The following is a 20,865-nucleotide window of genomic DNA, read 5'->3' as shown; positions in this document are numbered from 1 at the left end:
GTGGGTTGGGGGTCAAAGCTGTTATTGGCAATCTTGCTGTGAAAGTAGTCCAAGAGGTTGTTGCAGAGTCCTTGGGAGGGGTGGAGGGTGTTCTCCATGTGCACAGACAAGAGCACATGCACATTACCATTGGTTAGCAGTGGTACAGTGTGCAGAGTCCTAAAGATCTACAAAAGCATGAGGGGAAATGCAAAAGGTTTGGGGGATCCCCCTGCAGAAAGGGGCAACTTCAACACATGTATTAAAGTGCATTGAAGTGGCCCCAAGGCAAACTATTTGGGTCTACACTTCCCAGTATAAATGAAATGAAACACACAAAGAATACAAATTAGATAAATAAGGGTAAACAAAAGTGAAATACAGGATTCTTTATGCTCTGCTAAATCAAAAAAGTTTTAGGCAAATATGGAAGAACTTCATCATAGGAACATTTACCGCCAACGTTATCTCTAATGGCTCATACATAAATTGTGGCACTGATAAACAAATTTTTATGTCCAGGTCTAATCTGTAATAGATGTACTATCGAGGGAGGACAGGATTCACATTATACTCGCATAGACCTTGGGGCAGATTACAGAAACGTATTCATGCAAAGGTGCACCAAGGTCTTTCAGCAGATAAAGCATAAACATTGATTTATTTCAAACAAAAAAACACTGGCTAAATGCAAAATGAAGTGAAGCATTACACACATTACAGTATGTACTGTGGGTCTAAATAGCACCTCCTTGAATGATTAAATGATGAGTTCCGTGTTGGGTATGGGTGTGGCGCTGACATACAAGAAACCCTCCCTAAAGGGCAATATTATGCAAATAAGCCGAATTTAAATGTCTAAATAAATGCATTTGACCTTTTCTATCAAATTAGCCCATCAAAGAAAATGCTGCAACGTACACTAGCAAGCACGCAACTAGACGAGAAAATTATATTAAAAATATTCTGCTGGTAGTTTGCTGACTATACAAAATGCTCATTCATATTCGAATCTCATACCTGCTGTAATCAGCGCAGGTGGGACACTATGTACTGATATGTTCAGTTTCATTAAGTGCCAAAACCTTAACTCATGTACAAGTAAGCCCTTGTATCAGTTCTGAGCATGACAGGTGCATACCTAGGAAAGAGGTTATGCAAGGGATTGGGGAAGATGTGTTGTAGCAAGGCAAAACAAAAATTCCTCCAATAAGTACACAAGGTCTCTATTTTTGCAATCTTGAAAGCTTCGTTTTGATTGTATGGGCACTTGAGAGTATCTCCCTGAAAGAGAAATGATTATTATGGTAGATAATGGATAGATTTCCTGATATTTGTTTTCTTGTATTGTGTGGAATTGGTTTGAATTAAGGGTTCAGAGCACTGAAAAACACAACAGCAAATGTCTAAAATTCCTGTGTGGTGGGTCATTCATAGTAGCGTGATTATTTTTTTCCTCAGCATTGCAACCGAAAATGATGATTTAAAGTACTGAATGTGTGTAACTTTTTAATATCTTAAACAGCCGATATAAGCAGAAAATACACAACAAGCCCTCTGGAACAAGTCCTCTTTACCTTGTGCAACAAACAACATGATATCTTAAATAGAGATTTTTTTGCAACACAGAAACATTAGAAAATGAATGAGCCAAACATTTCCAGACCGCACCATCTTTGCCAAAGTCTTTATTCAAAAATCTTGTTATGGTAGTAATGCTTTACAATCTTTTCAGTACGCATGTATCTTAAAAAAAAAGATTTATTGAAATTAACCACATATTCAGATCATACTCCGACAACTATGCCTCAACCAACCATAGTTGTAATGTACACTTTCCTTAACCTCAGAATTCTACTATTTGAAAATGTCAATTCTGAAATCAAAAAAGGTATGGATGTTTAATGTATTTGTTTTCGTCTCATAATATCAATATCTCGAAACTGCATGCTAAATGACTGATTGGATAAGACACATCTCTGTCTTTAATGTAATCCTGATTTTTCTCGTATAATGCCTGGAAAATCAACATTTAGTCTCAAGGCCATATATGTGTTTTAGGGTTATGGTAGAGAAGCTATAAATATCCAGTGTGCATGCTTGGTTGGCATGAAACAAAAGGTAGAAAAATATGAAGTATTCGGCCAATCCAAATATTAATATAGATAAGAAACTGGCCAGCATAATTACACATCAAATCAAATGGTCAGACTCTCCTAATTAGCTTGATGTCAATGTGTAAACTTCCAGACACCCCTCACAGCTTTGGTTGAGGATAATAACGATTGCTGAAAATAAAGACTTACTCCTTCTGAATAAACAAAACACTACTATCTAGTTACCCCAATAATTTTAGCTAATCTCTGGTAGGTTTTCTGAGCCCCATTAAAAAATTAACTGCAATGAAAATGAAAACTGGTAGGTGTTCCTGCCCTCCCATTGAGTTGTGGTTTTTTGGAGTAAAGGTGCAAGGAGTCACACACATCCGACAGAAAATCTTTTACAACTACAGGTGATGTGGAAGATCCCTATGCTGACCCTAAAAATTGATACTCAAAATATTGTATTTTATAAGGTAGTCAAATTCATTATATTGTATTCTCGTATAAATCAGGCAAATAGGAATTATCCTAATAATGGATGTGTAAACAACTGAAAAATGAAATAGGGTAAAGGTTAAAGCAGCTCTAAACATTGTTCATCACACATCCCTAACCTTTTAGCGAAATCCCTAACTCCTAATATTTGCAAGTTATATAAAGCACCCACCAGAAACATATGTGCCACTAGACCTCAAACAGGTACATTGGTTAACGCATCTGTCCGCAGAGGGAAACTGTCTTTACAACATGGGCAGAGCCACATGCGCCATTTCCCCGCAAGCGTAACCACGCTTGCCTGAACCACGCAAATGCTTTAACTATTCATATGCATGGTTAAGCAAGATAGCGCTCTTGTGTCTGGATGGGCAAAGGAAGAGGAAGCATTGGAACAGGAAGCTCCAGACGGAGACAGGTAAGTGGGGCTGGGGCCGGTTTGCGAGGAGGGTAGTTTTTAGGGGTGGGGGTCGGTTTCAGGGCTCAAGGTGGAGGGGTCAGGAAGTTTTTCGAAGGGGGAGAGGTTTTTAGAGCTCAGGGTGGGGGGAGGTTCGGCGTAGCTTTAAGGGCTGGGGCCAGGTTTGGGGGAGTAGTTTTAGGAGTAGGGGACAGTTTTAAGGTTCAGGGCGGGGGGGTTTGGGCAGTCTTTTTAAAAGGGGCAGGGTTTTAGGGCTCATGATGGGGGATGCGGTCAGTGTAGCTTTACGGGCTGGGGCTGGGCAGGGCTGGGGAAGATTTTAGGGGTGGGTTTCAGATTTAGGGCTCTGGAAGAGAGGGGTAGTTTTTTTTTTAGGTGGCAGGGTTTTAGGCCTCAGAGCAGGGGTAGTATTAAGGGCAGCGTGGGGTATGTTTTAGGGATGGGGCGGGGGGCTCAGGTTGGGGTAGTTTTTGGTAGGCTGCAGGGTTTTAGGTCTCAGGGGGAGATAGGGGAAGGGGTAGTTTTATGGGCAGTGCAGGGTAGATTTTAGGCCTCCGAGCGGGGAGCTCGGTAGGGCGATATGATTTTAGGGCTTAGGAAGGTGGGGTCGGGGTAGGTGTGATCTTTCCGATGCATATCCCTTTACCAATCATGCCTTTACAACGAAATTGCTTGGTAAAGGCATGTGTAATAAAGATATGAATGGTTAAGATGCATTCGTTGTTGGGACCGCATTGTAGAGGCACGCATCTTTCAACCATGCGGGCCTCTGCCATACAATCTTAGAACAAGTGGGGGTGGGGTGAGAGGGTGGGGTCTCGCTCTCATTTTGCACTTGTTAGAGAACAACAGAAACAATTCTCATCTTAGTTTATTAAGAAGCATAGGAAAGATACTGTGTTGTATCTTTTTAATTATGGTGACCCATAATTTGGACAAGGTCAACCTGCAAGTAGATCTACAGCTACTATGAAAGATATCAGGAAATTGAAATATTCTTCTTTGGCTGTTATATCTTATGTATATATATGTGACAATTTAGCACATACAACTATAATTACCAAACATGAAGCTAAAAAGACCACATTACTAAAGCCTTATTCTTAGGATAAGCCCTTCTGTCATGCACATCACACGTGCTGTTAACATGCACCAAGACCGTTGACAAGTAATTTCAAATTTATAGGAAAAGCACGCTTTCATATAGCAGCACACTAATGGAAAATATTAATACATATTTTCACTGCCTTCACATCTGAAACTTCCCTAAAAAATTGTTAATAAATACCATTGGCAATTTCAACATAAGGTGCTTCAGCATAAAAAGTCTATCATTTGGCTAAGTCTTCAAAACATTTTCCAAACCCACATACTTAAATACATGTGCTGCGAAAACTTTGTAATCATACTTTTCAATAATCTACACAGTATGCAATTTTGTACAAATGGAATGACACATTCCAATTCATTCCATGCAAAAGTAACTGGGTGATATGCACTAATTGTATAGCTAACAATTTTTTGGAAAAGATTAGACACCACATGTACTGTTGCAATGATTAAAGCGTCATAGAGATCCTAACATTCTACAGTGAGCAAGCTAAATCATGACAAAGTTTTTTTTAGTTTGAAGAGCCAGGGATTCTCCAAGTTCAAAAGAATGTTTTAAGAATCTCAAGACAGAGAGTCTTGAGATAGTATCATCCTAGACTGCCTTTGGAGGACATGGTGTGAAGAGGGCTTGAGAAACCCGGCATGTGGGGAAATAATTACATTTGTTAGTTGTTTTAACAGGCAAAATGGTTATGAGTTCAGTTTTCAACTAACAGTATGTATGAGGGGTAGTATGGGAAATGATAGTTGTGTCTATGGCAGCTTGTGACGGTAGGTGCCCGGGCCAGCACCAGCATATTTTGTCGAGGAACATCAATAAGATTAAGTCATCTCATAAGAGGGAACTTGTACAAGAAGAGTTGAATACCCTTGGGCACAAATTATTTGACTCCAGTAGACACACCTTACTGAGGCCGAAGGAGCTTTGTTTAAGGATCTCAGCTATAGTGTCTTATCTCTGTCATGTTTCACCTCCATTCAGAGGGGGGTTCTGTTATTGTCTCGGGATAGCAAATAGGCCTTGTTACATCAGATAGTTGATGTTGGGGGTCACTGGCGACAATCCAGAAGGACCAGATGTCTTTGACCATGTGTATAGTTTATGCCCCAAATACTGATAATTCAGGGGTATTAGACCTATTATTGAATGAGCTGCATCTTTGAGCACCACCTTATATTGTTTTTGGTGACTTCAACGTGACATTATGCCCCCATATGGATCACTCATCTCAGACTTTGCCTGTGGAATCAGACAGTTCCAGCATGTCCTCTGGGGGCAAACCTCTACTCATAAGGGCCTTACATCTCTTCCTATGCCCTGGTAGATTCATGGTGCTTTGATCAACCTTAGGAATCAGGTTTTACCTATTACTCGGCCCGCATAAATTTACATCCCGAATCAATATGTTTCTAATGAGTAGTACATTGGTGTCAAGTTCTAGTATGTTGCTTAATCCCAGGATTATCTCGGATCATAAATTGTCATCCCGGTTCGTACAATTTCTGTGCTCATTTCAGCACTTGGGGTGCGGGCTGTACTTTTGAATGCAAGCTTTTATTGGATGCAGGTTATATCAACTATGACCTCCCATGTGCGAGATTTTTTGGAGTTTAACATTAGATCCATTTCACCCTCTGTAGTTTGGGATGCCTGTAAGGCTTCGTGCTGGGGTCAGATGCTGCAGATCTCGGCTCGTCATTGAAAGGCTTTTATAGCAGTAGAAGTTGAGATGCGTCAGACTCTTGATGTGCTAGAGTCTAATCTGGGTGATGGTATTATTGCCAGGGACTGGCCGCTGTTTTGTGGTTGACACTTATGAAGCAGATTCTGCATAAGGCCGTTAAAAGACATCAGATAAGGCAGCTGTCCAGCTTCGAACATAGCAAGGAAATAGGGTTGACTCGCTCCTTCAGAATGAAGGGAAGGTCAAATACCAATCTTATACAGAAGATTAGGGACAAAGATGGCAAGCTTGTGGTTGACACTGCCGTCATTAGTGATTTATTTTGGCGGTTCTATCAAGTCCTCTATCGAGTAGACTGTGTTGCATCTGATGATGAAATTCTTAAATTCATTGGACTACACTTTTGAAATAAATTAGGTGTTGGGGAAACGTTGGCTTTGAGGTCCCCATCACGTTATTTGAAGTTGAAACTGCTGTTGGTGCCCCAGCCACAGGGAAACCCTTGGGCCCTGACCAGATCTCAGTAACATTTTATACTACTTTTATTCATATTCTGGCTCAGATCCTTAGGGATCTTTTCAATATGTTTGAAGATTCTAGTCGGGTTCTGGAATCCTGAAGTGAGACTAATATCGCAATTTTCCCTAAAAATGGGAGGGATCCCACATTTTGTTAGCCATATAGTCCGATTCCTTTTATAGATGTGGATTCAAAGGTTTATACACAAAACTTAGCTAATCAGCTCTCTGCTGTCATTACAAGTCTAGTAGATGTCAGTCAACATTGATTTATTTCAGATCGTGACAAAATATCCCATGTTAATACGGCTATAATGGGACTGGAGATGGCCTCTGTTTTGGGGGAACTGGTGGGTATGATCTTTCTTGATGCTGAGAAAGCATTTGACCAGGTCTTCTGGCCCTTCCTTTAGGGTGTCATGGAGACCGCTGGTCTAGGCTTCAGTTTTATCTCCAGAGTTTTACATCTCTGTAGCATGTTAAAAGCAAGGATTCATTGCACGGGTTCTCTTTCTGATACTATTACTATTTCTAGAGGCACACAGCAGAGGTGCCCTTCATCTCCTCAGCTATTTCCTTTATATATCCAACTCTTTATTCAGTATCTGAGGTTGGCTGAGGAAATCCTACCTCTAAGGGTGCATCATCTTGAGGTGAAGGTTTTGGCATATGCTAATGATTTGGTGGTTCTAACTAACACACCCGATCAAAAGCTTATAGGTAGCGGTTGCTAAGGCCCAAGTATTTAGGCTAGTATCTGGCTATAAAATCAACCTGGAATATACACTGAAAGTCTTATCTAACATAATTTCTCCTGGCTATGACAAGAGATGGGTACAGTTATTAATTTATTTAGTTGTTACCCTATCACTTCAGATGGGGGACATTCTGGAGGACAACTATGAGAAGCTGTACCAACGTTTGGCAAATACTTTTGTCAAATGGAAACATCTTCATTTAGGGTTGATGGGTCATTGTAATCTTGTAAAAATGATTATTCTCCCATGGTATCTTTCTTTTTTTCACTGTATCCCGATCTTTCTGCTGGGTGTATTCTTTACCAGGTTGGATGCTCTTTGGAAGAGTTTTATCTGGAGTTACTCAAAACAGTGTTGCAAGATTTAGTTTCTTCAACAGCCCAAGGAGGATGGTGGGGTCTCTCTTCCAGGGCTTTGTTTTTACTTTTTTGCTTCTTTCATTGCATGACTTCGCCTGGTTATGGGATGGAGGTGGCAACAAGGGGGCATGTTTGCTGACTTTCAGAAGTTCTGGCTGTCATGATTATCAACACTATGTAGTTCAAATGGCCCTGACTTAGGACTTTTAACGTTTTCATTCTTTTTGGTGCTCTTCAAAGCGAATATTTGGTAAGCTTGTCCCCTTTAACAAGCTAACTTATCTGGGCTGTAAACCTAACTTGCCCTCCTGTGTCCATGATTATTATCACGACAGCTGGGAGAAGGCAAGACTCTTCACTTTCGGTCAACTTTTTGAGGTTGGAGTTCTTTCTTCCTTTGAGAATCTGCAGCAGCTGTACCCTTTCCACATACCAGTTTTTATAAGTGTCTTCGGATCCAACATTTTATATCTATTCTCAATGACAATGAGTTATGGTGTTCGCATAATCTTCTGTTGGACATGATAGTGAAGGTGCCAGTAAAAAGACATATTGGTTTAATTTAAAAAACAAATTTATCGATCTGCCCGGGATCAGACAGAGGATTCATTTAAGATCTGGATCATTAATGGAGCAGAGCCTTCAACACAGAAGTTACTGCAGCTGGGATCAGATGTAGTAACAAGCTGGCATAAATGGTTCTTAATGTCTCTCGGGATAAAGTGCACCATTTTAGATCTGTTAACGATTTTGACTATACCCCATATTGTCTTTATGCTATGAAGGATCAGGAAGATGTCTGTTGCTTCTGCTGTGGACGGGAGAGTGCTGACTCTGTCCATAATTTTGCTTCTTGTCCAAGTATTTTAAGCCTCAGTGTGGTGGCTGAACCAAAATTGATTTTTCTTGGGAACTTGTTGGACATCCCTTCTCATCTTTCGGGCTGTATTGTTTCGCAATTGCTCTTGCCAGGTTGTTGGTGCACGGTTCTGGTTTTTTAGTTTGACTCCCGATCCTTGGAATTGGTGGTGAGGATGTTTGAACATCAGCATGCTGGAGGTGACTTTGGTCGAGAACGCAACACATCGATCGAGGCTGTCTGTCATTTTCTGTTTTCCCTCACTAACTATCTTTACAGTGGTGGTTTTTATATTTGTTTCAGTGCTTAAAAATTGCTAGCAAAATAACTCTAGTGAAGCACACAATGAACATCTATGAATCTGTGCACCAAGTATCTCTCGATAACAACCTCCTAGCACACAATATATGACTTTATCTCTTCATCTACATAGGAGATTGTTGGCATTACAGATTAGCATCACATATGAAATGGACCATCAGTAGCATCACTTTTGAACTTTAAGGTCTCCAAAAGATTTTGCATATGTGTATACCGAATTTCCTCGGCATGTCGGAGTAACGGAAAGTCGAGCACTAGAAGGCAGCAAAAGCATGGCTCTATCACAGTACTGCATCTTCCATACTATAGAAGAGATGGTAAAGAAATATTAAGAGTGAGCCCTCGGCTAGGTACCAAACCCCATTATTGGACCACTAACCTATCGTAACCATTCTAGCCATGGCCACACCATTCCAACTCATCACGGGTATGGTGAGGCATGTAGGTAGTAGTGAGGTACCAACGTAATGCAGGAGTGATTACACATTGTAGACAGTGGTCTATTTCTTCCTGTGCTTTGGGGTTGTCAGAACCATATTTGCTCATGACACACGTATAATACAAGTTGAGATACACAATTGAACTTGCAGATAATACATGTAGCATATTTATTACAACGATCAGTTATTTATCTCCAGTGAATTTAACCGTTCTTAAGAAAATCACTTCACACCAAATATAGATCCAGTATCACAGCATTTTGAATACATGTGGGTCTCAATATGGATATGTAGGTAAATGTCAAATATGATTGCAACCTCTCACTCGTGTCATTCCTCTGTATACAAATGATGTGAGTAAAAGGGGAGAGAGAGGGCACAGACCCAGCGGCTACCTCTTCAGCACTATTTCAGTTGTAGGCAAATTGCTGGTGTGCTGTCACCACTTTTCATCCTCTATACAAGAGGATGGTAGGAGGTTAGGTGTCTTTTAGGTGTTCGACATGCTGTTGGTGTGAACACTGTGGAGGTCTGTAGGTTTATTAAGTAATACTGTCCTTATAAGGTCATAAGACTCATGAAGTTACCTTGCTGAAGGGTGCTAAGAGCAATACACCGACTTCAAGTAGAATCAAGAAAATGGACATCGAGGAGCAGATCAAAAAGAAGGGCTTGCTATTTGTGTTTTTTTGTGGGATGAGCAAGTGGAGCGAGGGGTACTTCCTGCACATGTCCCGGGCGAGGTTTTCCTCGCCATGAAGGCACATTCGAGGACAGTGACATCTCACTAGTGGGTGTAGCTGCTCGTGGTAGCAATTGCTATGTTTCAATTGGGGTACTGTGGCAGAGGGTGGGGGTCGGCAAAGTGCTATTCATATGTGTGGTGGTGTGACGGTGGGATAGGCTGCTGTGGACAAAGTCAAGTGTGTGGAGACGGCCGCAGTGCTGGCTTCTAATATTTGGCCTCCTAGTTGGGTACCCGAAACTGAGGGGCTTTGGGTACTATTTCTGGGTTAAGCAGCACTCGAGGACTAGTCGTAATGTGTACATGCTGTTGTTTGCTAGAAAAGGATCATCAGGAGAGACATCTCATTGCTCGCTAGATCTGCTGTATTTGCTTCATCTCCTTTGCATTTGGCAATGCTGTAGCTGCTTTTGCCTGTCTGGTACCATTTGTATCAGGCCTGCGTCAGTGCTGCCCTTCCCTCCATTATTGTGCAGCTTTATATCTGCTCTTCTCTGACTGGACGAGATATGCAGGAGAGCTCTAGTTTTTTTTCTTTGCATTATGGGATTTGAAGAACTGGCTTTATCATGGGATTTAAAAAACACAAAGTTCCAGAATCCCCAAAAATAAACTTGATCTGGTATCGTACTTAACTGGGCAATTTGACATTGCTGACTGGGTACATGTTTGTTGTACTCTACCACACATGAACTACATACATATCTCCTTCAGAAGAGCACTACTAGGCTCTCATAACTCATATACAACATTTGCGCCTGCCGTGCAAGGATGGCCACTCCACATTCACATGCTGTGCTGGCCTCACCTTGTTAGGCTGACATGTCGAAAATGAATTAATAAAAACAAACTCAGATGACATGTGTAGCACAAGCTGTAGGGTGGTCCCCTAGAAGGATTCTAGAGTATACAGCATTTGATTTACAAATCTTGTAATTTTATGTATGGAGAGATTTCTCTATTCCCGGATGGGGGTGATTATTTCGGGTATCAGATTCTCTTGCATGTTCAATATATCTTGTAAATGTCAATCGGTCTTAATTTAAATATTGAACTCGTCTAATAATGTGAGCCTTCGTGATTTCAGTTAAATTGTCGGGCATACGGAGAAAGTCTACTGATCTACAGAAGGCTTGGCTATTTTAAAAATTAATTCGTCCTACACTTTACATATTTCAATTAGGCTTTCGCAAACTTTCTGCTATTTTCATACACACCAGCCAAAGAGTTATATATTCGCTCTCAGGTATCTGTTTCAGGTGCATCGTTCCTCAGACACCGCACCTTCTTCAACAGAGAGTGGATTATGCATATTTTATTTATGGAAACTATTTAAATAAGGCTGGGAGCATAATACATATCTATTTTTTTATTTTCAGCTATACAGTTCTATGGAATTTGGAAGAAGGTGGCAGCTTCTCAGTGAAGCAGTAGCGCCAAACAGATTTTATTGGTAAGTGATAATTGATATTTTAATTTTAAAAGCCTCACAAAGGGAGCAATGAGGCAGATGACCAGTTTTCGTCCAACTTGCATTCTATTTGCATTTCTTCTTTTGTTGTGTATAAATATATTTTACATATCAGTCAACAGAAAAGTCGTTTTGATAGGTGGTTTTGTTCTAGCAATCACCCATCACCATCAAGACTCACAGGGATTTTCATTGAAAGAATTCAGATCATTCTCTGGTAACGCCCACAATGTCAAACACTCTTCTTGTACATAAGAAAGAGATCCTATTACCGTCTTCATATCATTCCAATAGGCTATGCTGCTTCAGAAACAATTTCACCTAACTGCAACATCTGTAGCTTCCTTGTGTGTCCATCCTCATAATACATCTACCACTACACACAGTATTATGTACCTGTGTAGCAGAGTATATAGCTAACTAGCTTTATTAGTCCATAGGAAAATGGGTCATCAGTTGGGAAGGAAGTAATAAGTCCAGAATCCGGTGAGGTCAAACACTTAAATTCTATAAATAACCCTCATGGTTTTATCACAGAGAAGACAGGCTCTATATAAGGAGGAATGTGCAAAGTATTAAGCAATGCCAAAACAATTAAGATGTCAATATACAAAATAATAAAAATCCCAACTCCAATTTCTAAAAATATATAAATTTAATTAGAAATAACGCACTAAGAAGACTTGCAACAAGAACAAGAAAAAGTGCCTTTCAGAGGTCATTGATCACATTTGATCGAGATTTAGGTGCAATTTCTGGCCAACCACAGTGTAGAGGAGGTCGGATATCCAAAGAGGGTCATTCTGGTCAAAGCTTTAACCTTCTGATACAATCTTTTTAATGTAAGTAGAAAATATCCAGCGGGGCAAGTTTGAAGGCTTTATCTGGTGAAGTGCTCTAAAAGTCAGATAGCCACTGGATGAGGTCCAGCTGAAGACATTGGTTTTGGTGGGAAAAGCTTGAAGTGGGAATATTCAATTTTCACACCCATCAAAGTCTTCTAATCAGATAAATACTTTTTGCCACTTTACCCAGTCAAGATTTTTCCTTCGGCCTTGGTGTTTTTTGGGAGCTCAAAATCCCCCAATGGGTCAAGCCAGGAAGTGTATCCAAGAAAGTTCTCTCGAAATTAGACATAGTTGCTGTGAGTCCCCTCTGAAACTTTGACAGTCATAAAAGTAAAAATATATTTGGAACTCCCAACTTTTTTGACTTTCTGGAGCAGTTTTCCTGTATCTTTTCTAAGGCTTTTCTAATTTATTAATTTTCTCTCTAGAAATTTGTATGACTTAGAGCATTTTCAGGAACGCTTCATTGTCTCGTTACTGACCTAGAAAGATGTGGATCCATGTATGAGGTGGTATTCGAATGGTGCAATCTTGGCTAGAACCAGTGGAGTGGTGTAGATAGCCTTAGTGTGGGTATAAAAAATATGTCATCCTTTGGAGGGAATCAATCAATCAATCATAGCATTTGTATAGCGCTACTCACCCGGAGGGGTCTCAAGGCGCTTGGGGGGGGTCTGCTACTGCTCGAAGAGCCAGGTCTTGAGTTGCTTCCTGAAGGATAGATGGTCCTGGGTCAGCCGGAGGTGGATGGGGAGGGAGTTCCATGTCTTGGCTGCCAGGTAGGAGAAGGATCTTCCTCCGGTGGTGGCTCTGCGGATGCGTGGAACGGCGGCGAGGGCGAGGCTGGTGGATTGTAGCTGGCGGGTGGGAGTGTAGAAGGTCAGGCAGTTGTTGAGGTACCTGGGGCCCAGGTCGTGGAGAGACTTGTGTGCGTGGGTGAGGAGTCTGAACGTGATCCTTTTGCTGACGGGGAGCCAGTGCAGGTCTCTCAGGTGTCCGGAGATGTGGCTGTGTCGGGGGATGTCCAGGATGAGTCGTGCGGAGGCGTTCTGGATGCGTTGGAGTTTTTTCTGAAGTTTGGCTGTGGTTCCGGCGTAGAGGGTGTTCCCGTAGTCCAGTCGGCTGGTGACGAGTGCCTGGGTGACCGTCTTCCTGGTTTCGGTGGGGATCCACCGGAAGATCTTTCGGAGCATACGCAGGGTGTTGAAGCACGACGACGAGACGGCGTTGACTTGTCTGGTCATCGAGAGGGAGGAGTCCAGGATGAAGCCCAGGTTGCGTGCGTGGTCCGTTGGCCTGGGAGCGGTGCCCAGGGCAGGGGGCCACCAGGAGTTGTCCCAGGCAGAGGGCGATGATCCCAGGATGAGGACTTCCGTCTTGTCTGAGTTCAGTTTCAGGCGGCTGTTCTTCATCCACTCGGTGATGTCTTTCATCCCTTCGTGTAGGCTGGTTCTGGCGGTGGCGTGGTCGTTTGTGAGGGAGAGGATCAGCTGGGTGTCGTCGGCATAGGAGATGATGTTGAGGTTGTGTTGGCGTGCGATGGCTGCGAGGGGGCTCATGTAGACATTGAAGAGGGTGGGGCTGAGTGATGATCCTTGTGGTACGCCGCAGACGACTTCGGTGGCCTCGGATCTGAACGGGGGAGGCGGACCCTCTGGGTTCTTTCGGTGAGGAACGAGATGATCCACTCCAGTGCCTGTTCTTGGATTCCGATGTTGTTGAGGCGCTGCACTAGGGTGCGGTGGCAGACCGTGTCGAACGCTGCAGAGAGGTCCAGGAGGATGAGGGCCGCTGTTTCCCCGTTGCCGAGCAGGGACCTGATGTCGTCTGTGGCTGCGATGAGGGCGGTCTCTGTGCTGTGGTTGGCTCAGAAGCCGGACTGCGAGTGGTCAAGGGATCCGTTCGTCTCGAGGAAGGCGGCAAGCTGTCTGTTGACGGTCTTCTCGATGACCTTGGCAAGAAAAGGGAGGAGGGAGATGGGACGGTAGTTCTTGAGGTCGGTGGGGTCCACTGTTTGGTTTCTTCAGGAGGGCGCAGAGCTCGGCGTGCTTCCAGCTCTCCGGGAAGGTGGCGGTGTTGAAGGAGGTGTTGATGATGTCCCAGAGGTGGGGTGCGATGATGGAGTCGGCTTTGTTGAAGATGTGATGGGGGCAGGGGTCGGTTGGTGATCCGGAGTGGATGGTGTTCATCACGTGGGTGGTGTCTAAGGTGCTGACCGGGGTCCAGGCGCGGAGGGTGGTGGTGGGGGGGGTTGGCTCGGTGGTAGGGTGCGTGGTCTGTGCGCCGAAGCTGTTGTGTATGTCGGCCATCTTGCTGTGAAAGAACGAGGCGAGTAAGTCGCAGAGGTCTTGCGAGGGAGTGATGTCGTTGTTTCCGGCGCTGGGGTTGGAGAGCTCTTTGACGATGCTGAAGAGTTCCTTGCTGTTGTGGGCGTTGTTGTCCAGTCGTTCTGTGAATGCTGTCTTCTTGGTGGTGCGGATCAGCTGGTGGTGTTTGCGGGTGGCGTGCTTGAGGGCAGTCATGTTGTCTGTGGTCTGGTTGTTGCTCCAGGCTTTCTCGAGGGTACGGCAGTTCTTCTTGGATTTCTTGAGTTCGTCGGTGAACCAGGAGGCTTTCTTGCTGCAGGGTCTGCTGGGAGGGGTCTTCAGTGGTGCGAGGTTGTCTGTGCAGTTGGTGATCCACTGTGTGAGGTTGCTGGCTGCTTCGTTGGGGTCCGTTGTGCTGGCGGGAGGGTTCTGACTGAGGGAGGTGGTGAGCTGGTTGGCGGTGATCATGTTCCAGCTCCTGCGAGGAACCTGTTGCGGGTGGTGGTGGGTCGTGGTTCTTCTGAAGCTGAAGTGTACGCAGCTGTGGTCCATCCAATGAAGTCCGGTGGAGTGGCTGAAGGAGATGTGCCTTCTGGAGGAAAAGACGGGGTCAAGCGTGTGGCCGGCGTAGTGGGTGGGGGTGTTCACCAGTTGCTTGAGTCCGAGGTTGGCCAGCAGGGTGGTGGTGTTGGTGTCGTTGTTGTTCTCCAGGTGGAAGTTGAAGTCCCCTAGGAGGATGTAGTCAGCGGAGGGGAGGGTGTGCGGGCTGATGAAGTCTGCGATGTCTTCCCTGAATTGTGTGCGTGGTCCCGGGGGTCTGTAGATGAGGGTGCCTCTGAGGGTCGTCTTGGGGTCGGTGTGTATCTGGAAGTGGAGGTGTTCGGCGGCGGTGAGGGTGTCGTCGGAGTTGGTCGTGATGCGGATGGTGTTCTTGTGTACGATGGCGATGCCTCCTCCGGTCTGGTTGACGCGGTCCCTCCTGGTGAACAATTAGGGATCATATAAAATAGTAGACAAGTTGAGGATTCCTGTAACTTTGAGGCATACATTCACTCCTAACGAAAGATGACATGATGACACTGATTAACTAACATGAGCACTGCCACAAAAGAGGTTTAGTTCTGTTCCCTTCAAACATTAAATCATAAAATAAGTTTGTTGGAGGGAATGTACAGCATCAAGTTGTTAATATGTGAATATATCCATGTAAGGAATTAGAAAAATTGTGTGAAGCACACATCATTAGATTTTTTTCTCACACAGGTGATTTGTTTGCCTAGCACATCATTTTGATCACGATATTAAAAATGTCCTTGATTTATTAGTTTTTTCATAATTTAGACTCTTACTATAAACTGATTTTTTGATTAACATACTGAATCCTTCAATAATTATTAATGAACCTGAGTGGTCTAACCAGTGCCTATCAAAGAATGGAAGAAGTAGTAGAACATAGTGCCTGGTCTGAGCCTTTCAAGAGACAGAATTTTCTAACTCATAGTTGGATCTTCTACTGTAGGGTCGCTTTATCATGGTTGAACTGCTGCCGACCGGCAGAACACGGTCAAAATTCAGATTTTGGTTACAGAGATATGGAACTGACTGTTTATGGTTTACTCAAAACAGAGATTTTTTTTGTCTTGGGCAATACATTTCTCTATTTTGAGGCAGTTTTTTCTAATATGATGAGTCTTAACACTGTAATTCAATTACAACTGTCTGTAACTGTGCAACACGCAGCATTTACCCCTCCAGTAATTGGCAGTATTTACAGTGCAGCCACAAATGTTCTGTAGTGGACAACTGTATCTTTACTGCCTTTCAGGCATGATGGCTTTATTTGTGAACTGGTAGCATTAATTATTGTATCTTCAGAAATCACGTTATGAAAGCCCTCATAGGAGCATGTTCCATCGTTGTATTTCCCCAGTCTTAGGTCTTTTTTTAAGTTTGAAAAGCTTTATTGAGTAAATAAAGACAATGTAAAACATCAGTACAACTGCAAAAAGATAAAATACAGTAGCAGGAGAAACAAAAGTAAACCTTGCGTGTATAAAAAAAACAAAAAACTCAGAGAGGTAAAGAATATACCAAGGGAAAATGCTTTTATAACTTTTAGAATTTTGGGGAGGCAAAAGAAAGAAGAAGAAGGAAAAGAGAGAGAGGGAAAGGAGGAGAGGGGGGGGGGGAAAGAAACATCAATAACAGGGCAATAATAAAGCTAATACATAATATAATTATATTAATAGTATGTAAAAAAAGGAAAACATCATATAGCAAACAAATGAATATGAAGCTAAATGGCACATCTGGATAGATAATCTGTTAAAGGGGACCATAATAAATCACGTTTAATCAGAAGGGAGGTAGAAGAGGCACAAGCACGATCTAATCTATGGTGATGACAAATTAAATTCCACCATGCAGCATATTCGACATTCTTGGTATCTTTCCAATTGGTAGTAATGATTTGAAAAGCAATAGCAATACATAGGTCAATGAATTTGCGAGTAAAAGGTGGAACATCCCAGACTGGAGCCAAACCACCCAGAAAAACCAAAGAAATATCAAAGGGTATATTTTTAGATAAGATTTTGTTCAGGGAAGACCAAATTCGTGACCATAACAGTTGTACCTTAGGGCATAAAAAAAACATATGTTTAAAATCACTTGTAATACAGGAGCAGGACCAACAGTTTTTGGAATTGATTAGTTTAAATTTAATAAGATCACAAGGAGTGTAAAACAATCTATTGTAAAAATAGTATAGGGTCTGCGTGGTACTAGCAGAGCGGGAAGTTGAATGAAGTTTAGACCAAATTGAATCCCAGGTGGACACGAGGAAGGTTTGGCCAAGGTCGGATTCCCAAGAAAGTTCAAGTTTCGTTTTGGGCCTCACTAAAGGTGAAGGAGAAAGTAATTTATAAATGGCTGAGGCTTTGAAGGGAATGTGAAAATTAGGAGGAGGGGATAAGAGAGGAGGAGTGCAGGAAGTGGGTGCATCCTGTATGATAGTGGAGTGTAGAGAAGGAATAAGTGTAAGAAACTGTGAAGAGAATTTATTGGAGATACCAAAAGAATCACAAAGTACCTGAAAAGGCGTTAGAGAATTATTAAGAAGAAGATGACTATAAGTAAGGATTCCTTTATCAATCCATTCCTTCCAAAAAAGGGCACGGTTACGAAATTTAAGAGATTTATTGTACCACAATGGGGTATTCAAATGAAGAGTAGAGGACGAGGAAAAGGAGCGGAAAAGAGCAAGTACAAGGGCTTTCGAATGTTTGAAAAGAGGCGAAGAAAATCTTGAAGGTGGCTGAGTAAGGTTAGAAGCGGTGAGAAGAGAGAAAGTGGAAATTAGTGCAGATTCTAAAGAGCTCCAGGACGTAATAAGCGGCGAAGGAGAGTCAGGTAAAAAAGACCAGATTTGCTTGAGGGAAAAAGCAGAATGAAAGCGTGAAATGTTTGGAAAGTTGACACCACCGAGATGTTTAGGCTGTTGAAGACGGGATAAAGCAACTCTGGCTTTACGATTGTTCCATAAAAATTTAGAGAAGAGACTGTTGATGGACTTAAAGAAGAAATGAGGAAGGGGAATAGGAAGCATAGAGAGATAGAAATTCACAATGGGGAGGAGCATCATTTTAATAGTAGAGAGACGACCCCACCAAGAGAGAAAAAGAGGAGACCAGCGATCAATAAGTGAAGAGAGTTTTTTAAGAATATCAGAATGATTGATTCTAACAGTCTCTCTAGTGGAGTTAGCATAAAGAACACCAAGACACTTGATATGGCTAGAGGTCCATTGGAAACCAGAGCCATGAAACATATGTGGGAGACAGAATTTATTGAGAGGGAGAACTTCTGTTTTGTCGATGTTCAATTTATAACCAGAAACAGAGGAATAGTCGTGTAGCAAAGAAAAAAAAGCGGGAAGGGAGACCGAAGGGTTAGAAATGTAAAGCAAAATGTCATCCGCATAGGCGGTGAACTTAATTTCCACATCCTTAAAAATGAAACCAGAATAAGAAGAGGATTGACGAATCTTCACGAGGAAGGGTTCCAACGCCAAAATGAAAAGAAGAGGGGAAAGAGGACAACCCTGTCTAGTACCTCTATAAAGGGGAAAGTATTTGGACTGCATACCATTGATCCAGATAGAGGTAGATGGAGCGGAATAGAGGAGTTGGATATATTTAAGGAAAGTGGGGCTAAAGCCATGCCAACGCAAAGCACCAAACATGAAGTCCCAATTAACCCGATCAAAAGCCTTCTCAGCATCAAGAGTAATTGCAGCAAGTGGAGTATTCATTTTAGCGGAGAGGTGAATAATGTTGAGAAAAGTTCTAGAATTATCGGTGATGGACCTACCTTTAACGAAACCGGATTCGTGGATATTAACCAGATCAGGAATAATGGAATTTATGCGAAGAGCCAAGAGTTTCGCAAAGATCTTACAATCAGTATTGATTAACGAAATAGGCCGGTAATTCTTGCAAAGGGATGGATCTTTATCTTTTTTGGGTAAAAGGACAAGCATAGCCTGTGTCAAAGAACCTTTGGACTCACCGGTGATGAAAAAGTGATTGAGCAACTGGAGTAAATAGGGAAGTAAAACAGATTTGAAATGAAAAAAAAAACGAACTGTAAAACCATCGGGACCAGGAGTTTTATCTTTGGGTAAGAGGGAGAGGGCAGCAAGAATTTCCTTTTCTGAAAGTGGAGCGTCAAGAGAGGAAAAGTCAATCAGCGGAGTGGAGGGTTTGGGAATTGACTGAAAAAAAGCATCTAATTGATCAGTAGAGGGAGTGGATTCAGGGGTGTAAAGAGAGGAATAAAATTGTACAAAACAATCAAGGATTTTAGCATCAGAGGAATGAATAGAACCTTGCGGGTCTTTGATGGAAACTATTTTAGATGTTTGCTTTTTAATTTTAAGATAATTCGCAAGAGCTCTACCGGCTTTATTACGACCACCATACATTTTTGCATTAAATTTGAGAAGTTGATTAGAAGCAGAGTCCCAGGTGTGTTTATTAAACTGCATTTTAGCGGAAATGAGAGAAGATAAACAATCGGGGGAATTGGAGGTATAATAGAGATGTTCAAGCTCTTTAATGCGTGTAAGAAAGGAAGAAGCTTGGGAAAGTGCGTTCTTCTTTTTGCGTGACACATAGTCGATAATGCAGCCACGAGCAGTGGCTTTAAAAGCATCCCAAAGGAAGTGAAAATCAGAGAAAGTGTGAGAATTATTAGTAAAGAACTCATCCATAAATTGAGTGAAATGTGTTGTAAAGGCAGGATCCAGTAAAAGGGAATTATTGAAACGCCATCGGGAAGACTGAGGTGTAGGGGAAGGGTAGTACATATCTAGAATAACGGGGGCATGGTCAGAAATGAGGATGGAGCCTATTTCGGAATTAGTCATGAATTGGAAAGCATGGTGTGTTAGAAAGATATAATCAATACGGGAAAGGGAAGTATGCACAGGAGAAAAAAAAGAAAATTCCAAGGAATCAGGATGAGAGATTCTCCAAGAATCTATGAGACCTCTGGAGGAGATGGATTTATGGAAGGATTTCTGCATTTTATTAGGAACATAACGCGTTTGTGATTTACGATCCAAAAATGGGTCCATCAATTGATTGCAATCCCCCCCAACAATCATGTCCTCACTAGCATTGGAGGAAAGGAGGGAGGAGAAATCGTGCCAAAAGGAGGGATCAATACCATTCGGACCATAAACATTACAGAGGGAGAGATGAACATTATTTACAGTACAGTCTAAGAACAACCATCTACCATCAGCATCAACAAGTTCTTTATGTATTTGAACAGATAAAGTCTTATGAAAGAGTATAACCACACCGTTTTTATGATTAACAGCAGGAGAATAGAAAACTTCGCCAACCCATTGTCGACGTAACAGTGACAAATCTAGTGTAGAGAGATGTGTCTCCTGAAGAAAGGCAATGTAACATTGCAACCGGGCAAGGTGGGATAAAACACGCTGTTTCTTAATAGGGTTCCGAAGACCCTTAACATTCCAAGAAATGAGTCGGAAACCTTTCATGAGGAGAGAGTAAAAGAGAAATAGGGAAAGGAAACAAGACAAGTAAAAGAAGAAAATAGGCAAAGGAAGAATTGGAAGAAGTGAGTAGCAGACAAAGTAGGAAGGAAGACTAAATAGGTAAGAGAGCAAGCAAAACGGAAATAGGAAGACCAAGGAAAACAAAGCAGGAGTATCAGACAAACGTGCAAAACGAGGAAATAAATACGAACGAGAAAAAGAGCGGAGAATTTAATGCCATAGTGCCAGAGTGAAAAGAGGGAAGAAGACAAGAAAAAACCTAAAAGAGAAAGAATAGGCCAAAATGAAGAGCAGTGGAAACAAGAAAAGAAGAGAACAAGGGAAGGAGAGATAGAGGGAAGAGGGAAAGAAGAGAGG

The 20,865-nt window shown here is 42.3% G+C and overlaps 1 protein-coding gene across 1 annotated transcript in view; it reads left to right on the top strand.

The window, feature by feature from the left end:
* Positions 1–20,865, top strand: part of LOC144752596 (VPS10 domain-containing receptor SorCS1-like) — a 1,975,184-nt gene that overhangs the window by 685,362 nt on the left and 1,268,957 nt on the right. Inside the window, exon 5 of the mRNA XM_078640477.1 lies at positions 11,172–11,245. Within this exon, the coding sequence (XP_078496603.1) occupies positions 11,172–11,245 (74 nt within the window). The remainder of the gene's footprint in view (positions 1–11,171; positions 11,246–20,865) is intronic.

This window comes from Lissotriton helveticus, chromosome 5_1, assembly GCF_964261635.1.
Source record: "Lissotriton helveticus chromosome 5_1, aLisHel1.1, whole genome shotgun sequence".
NCBI classification, from domain to species: Eukaryota; Metazoa; Chordata; class Amphibia; order Caudata; family Salamandridae; genus Lissotriton; species Lissotriton helveticus.
The sequence above is the reverse complement of the archived record's forward strand: the minus strand, read 5'-3'. Positions and strand labels throughout refer to the sequence as shown.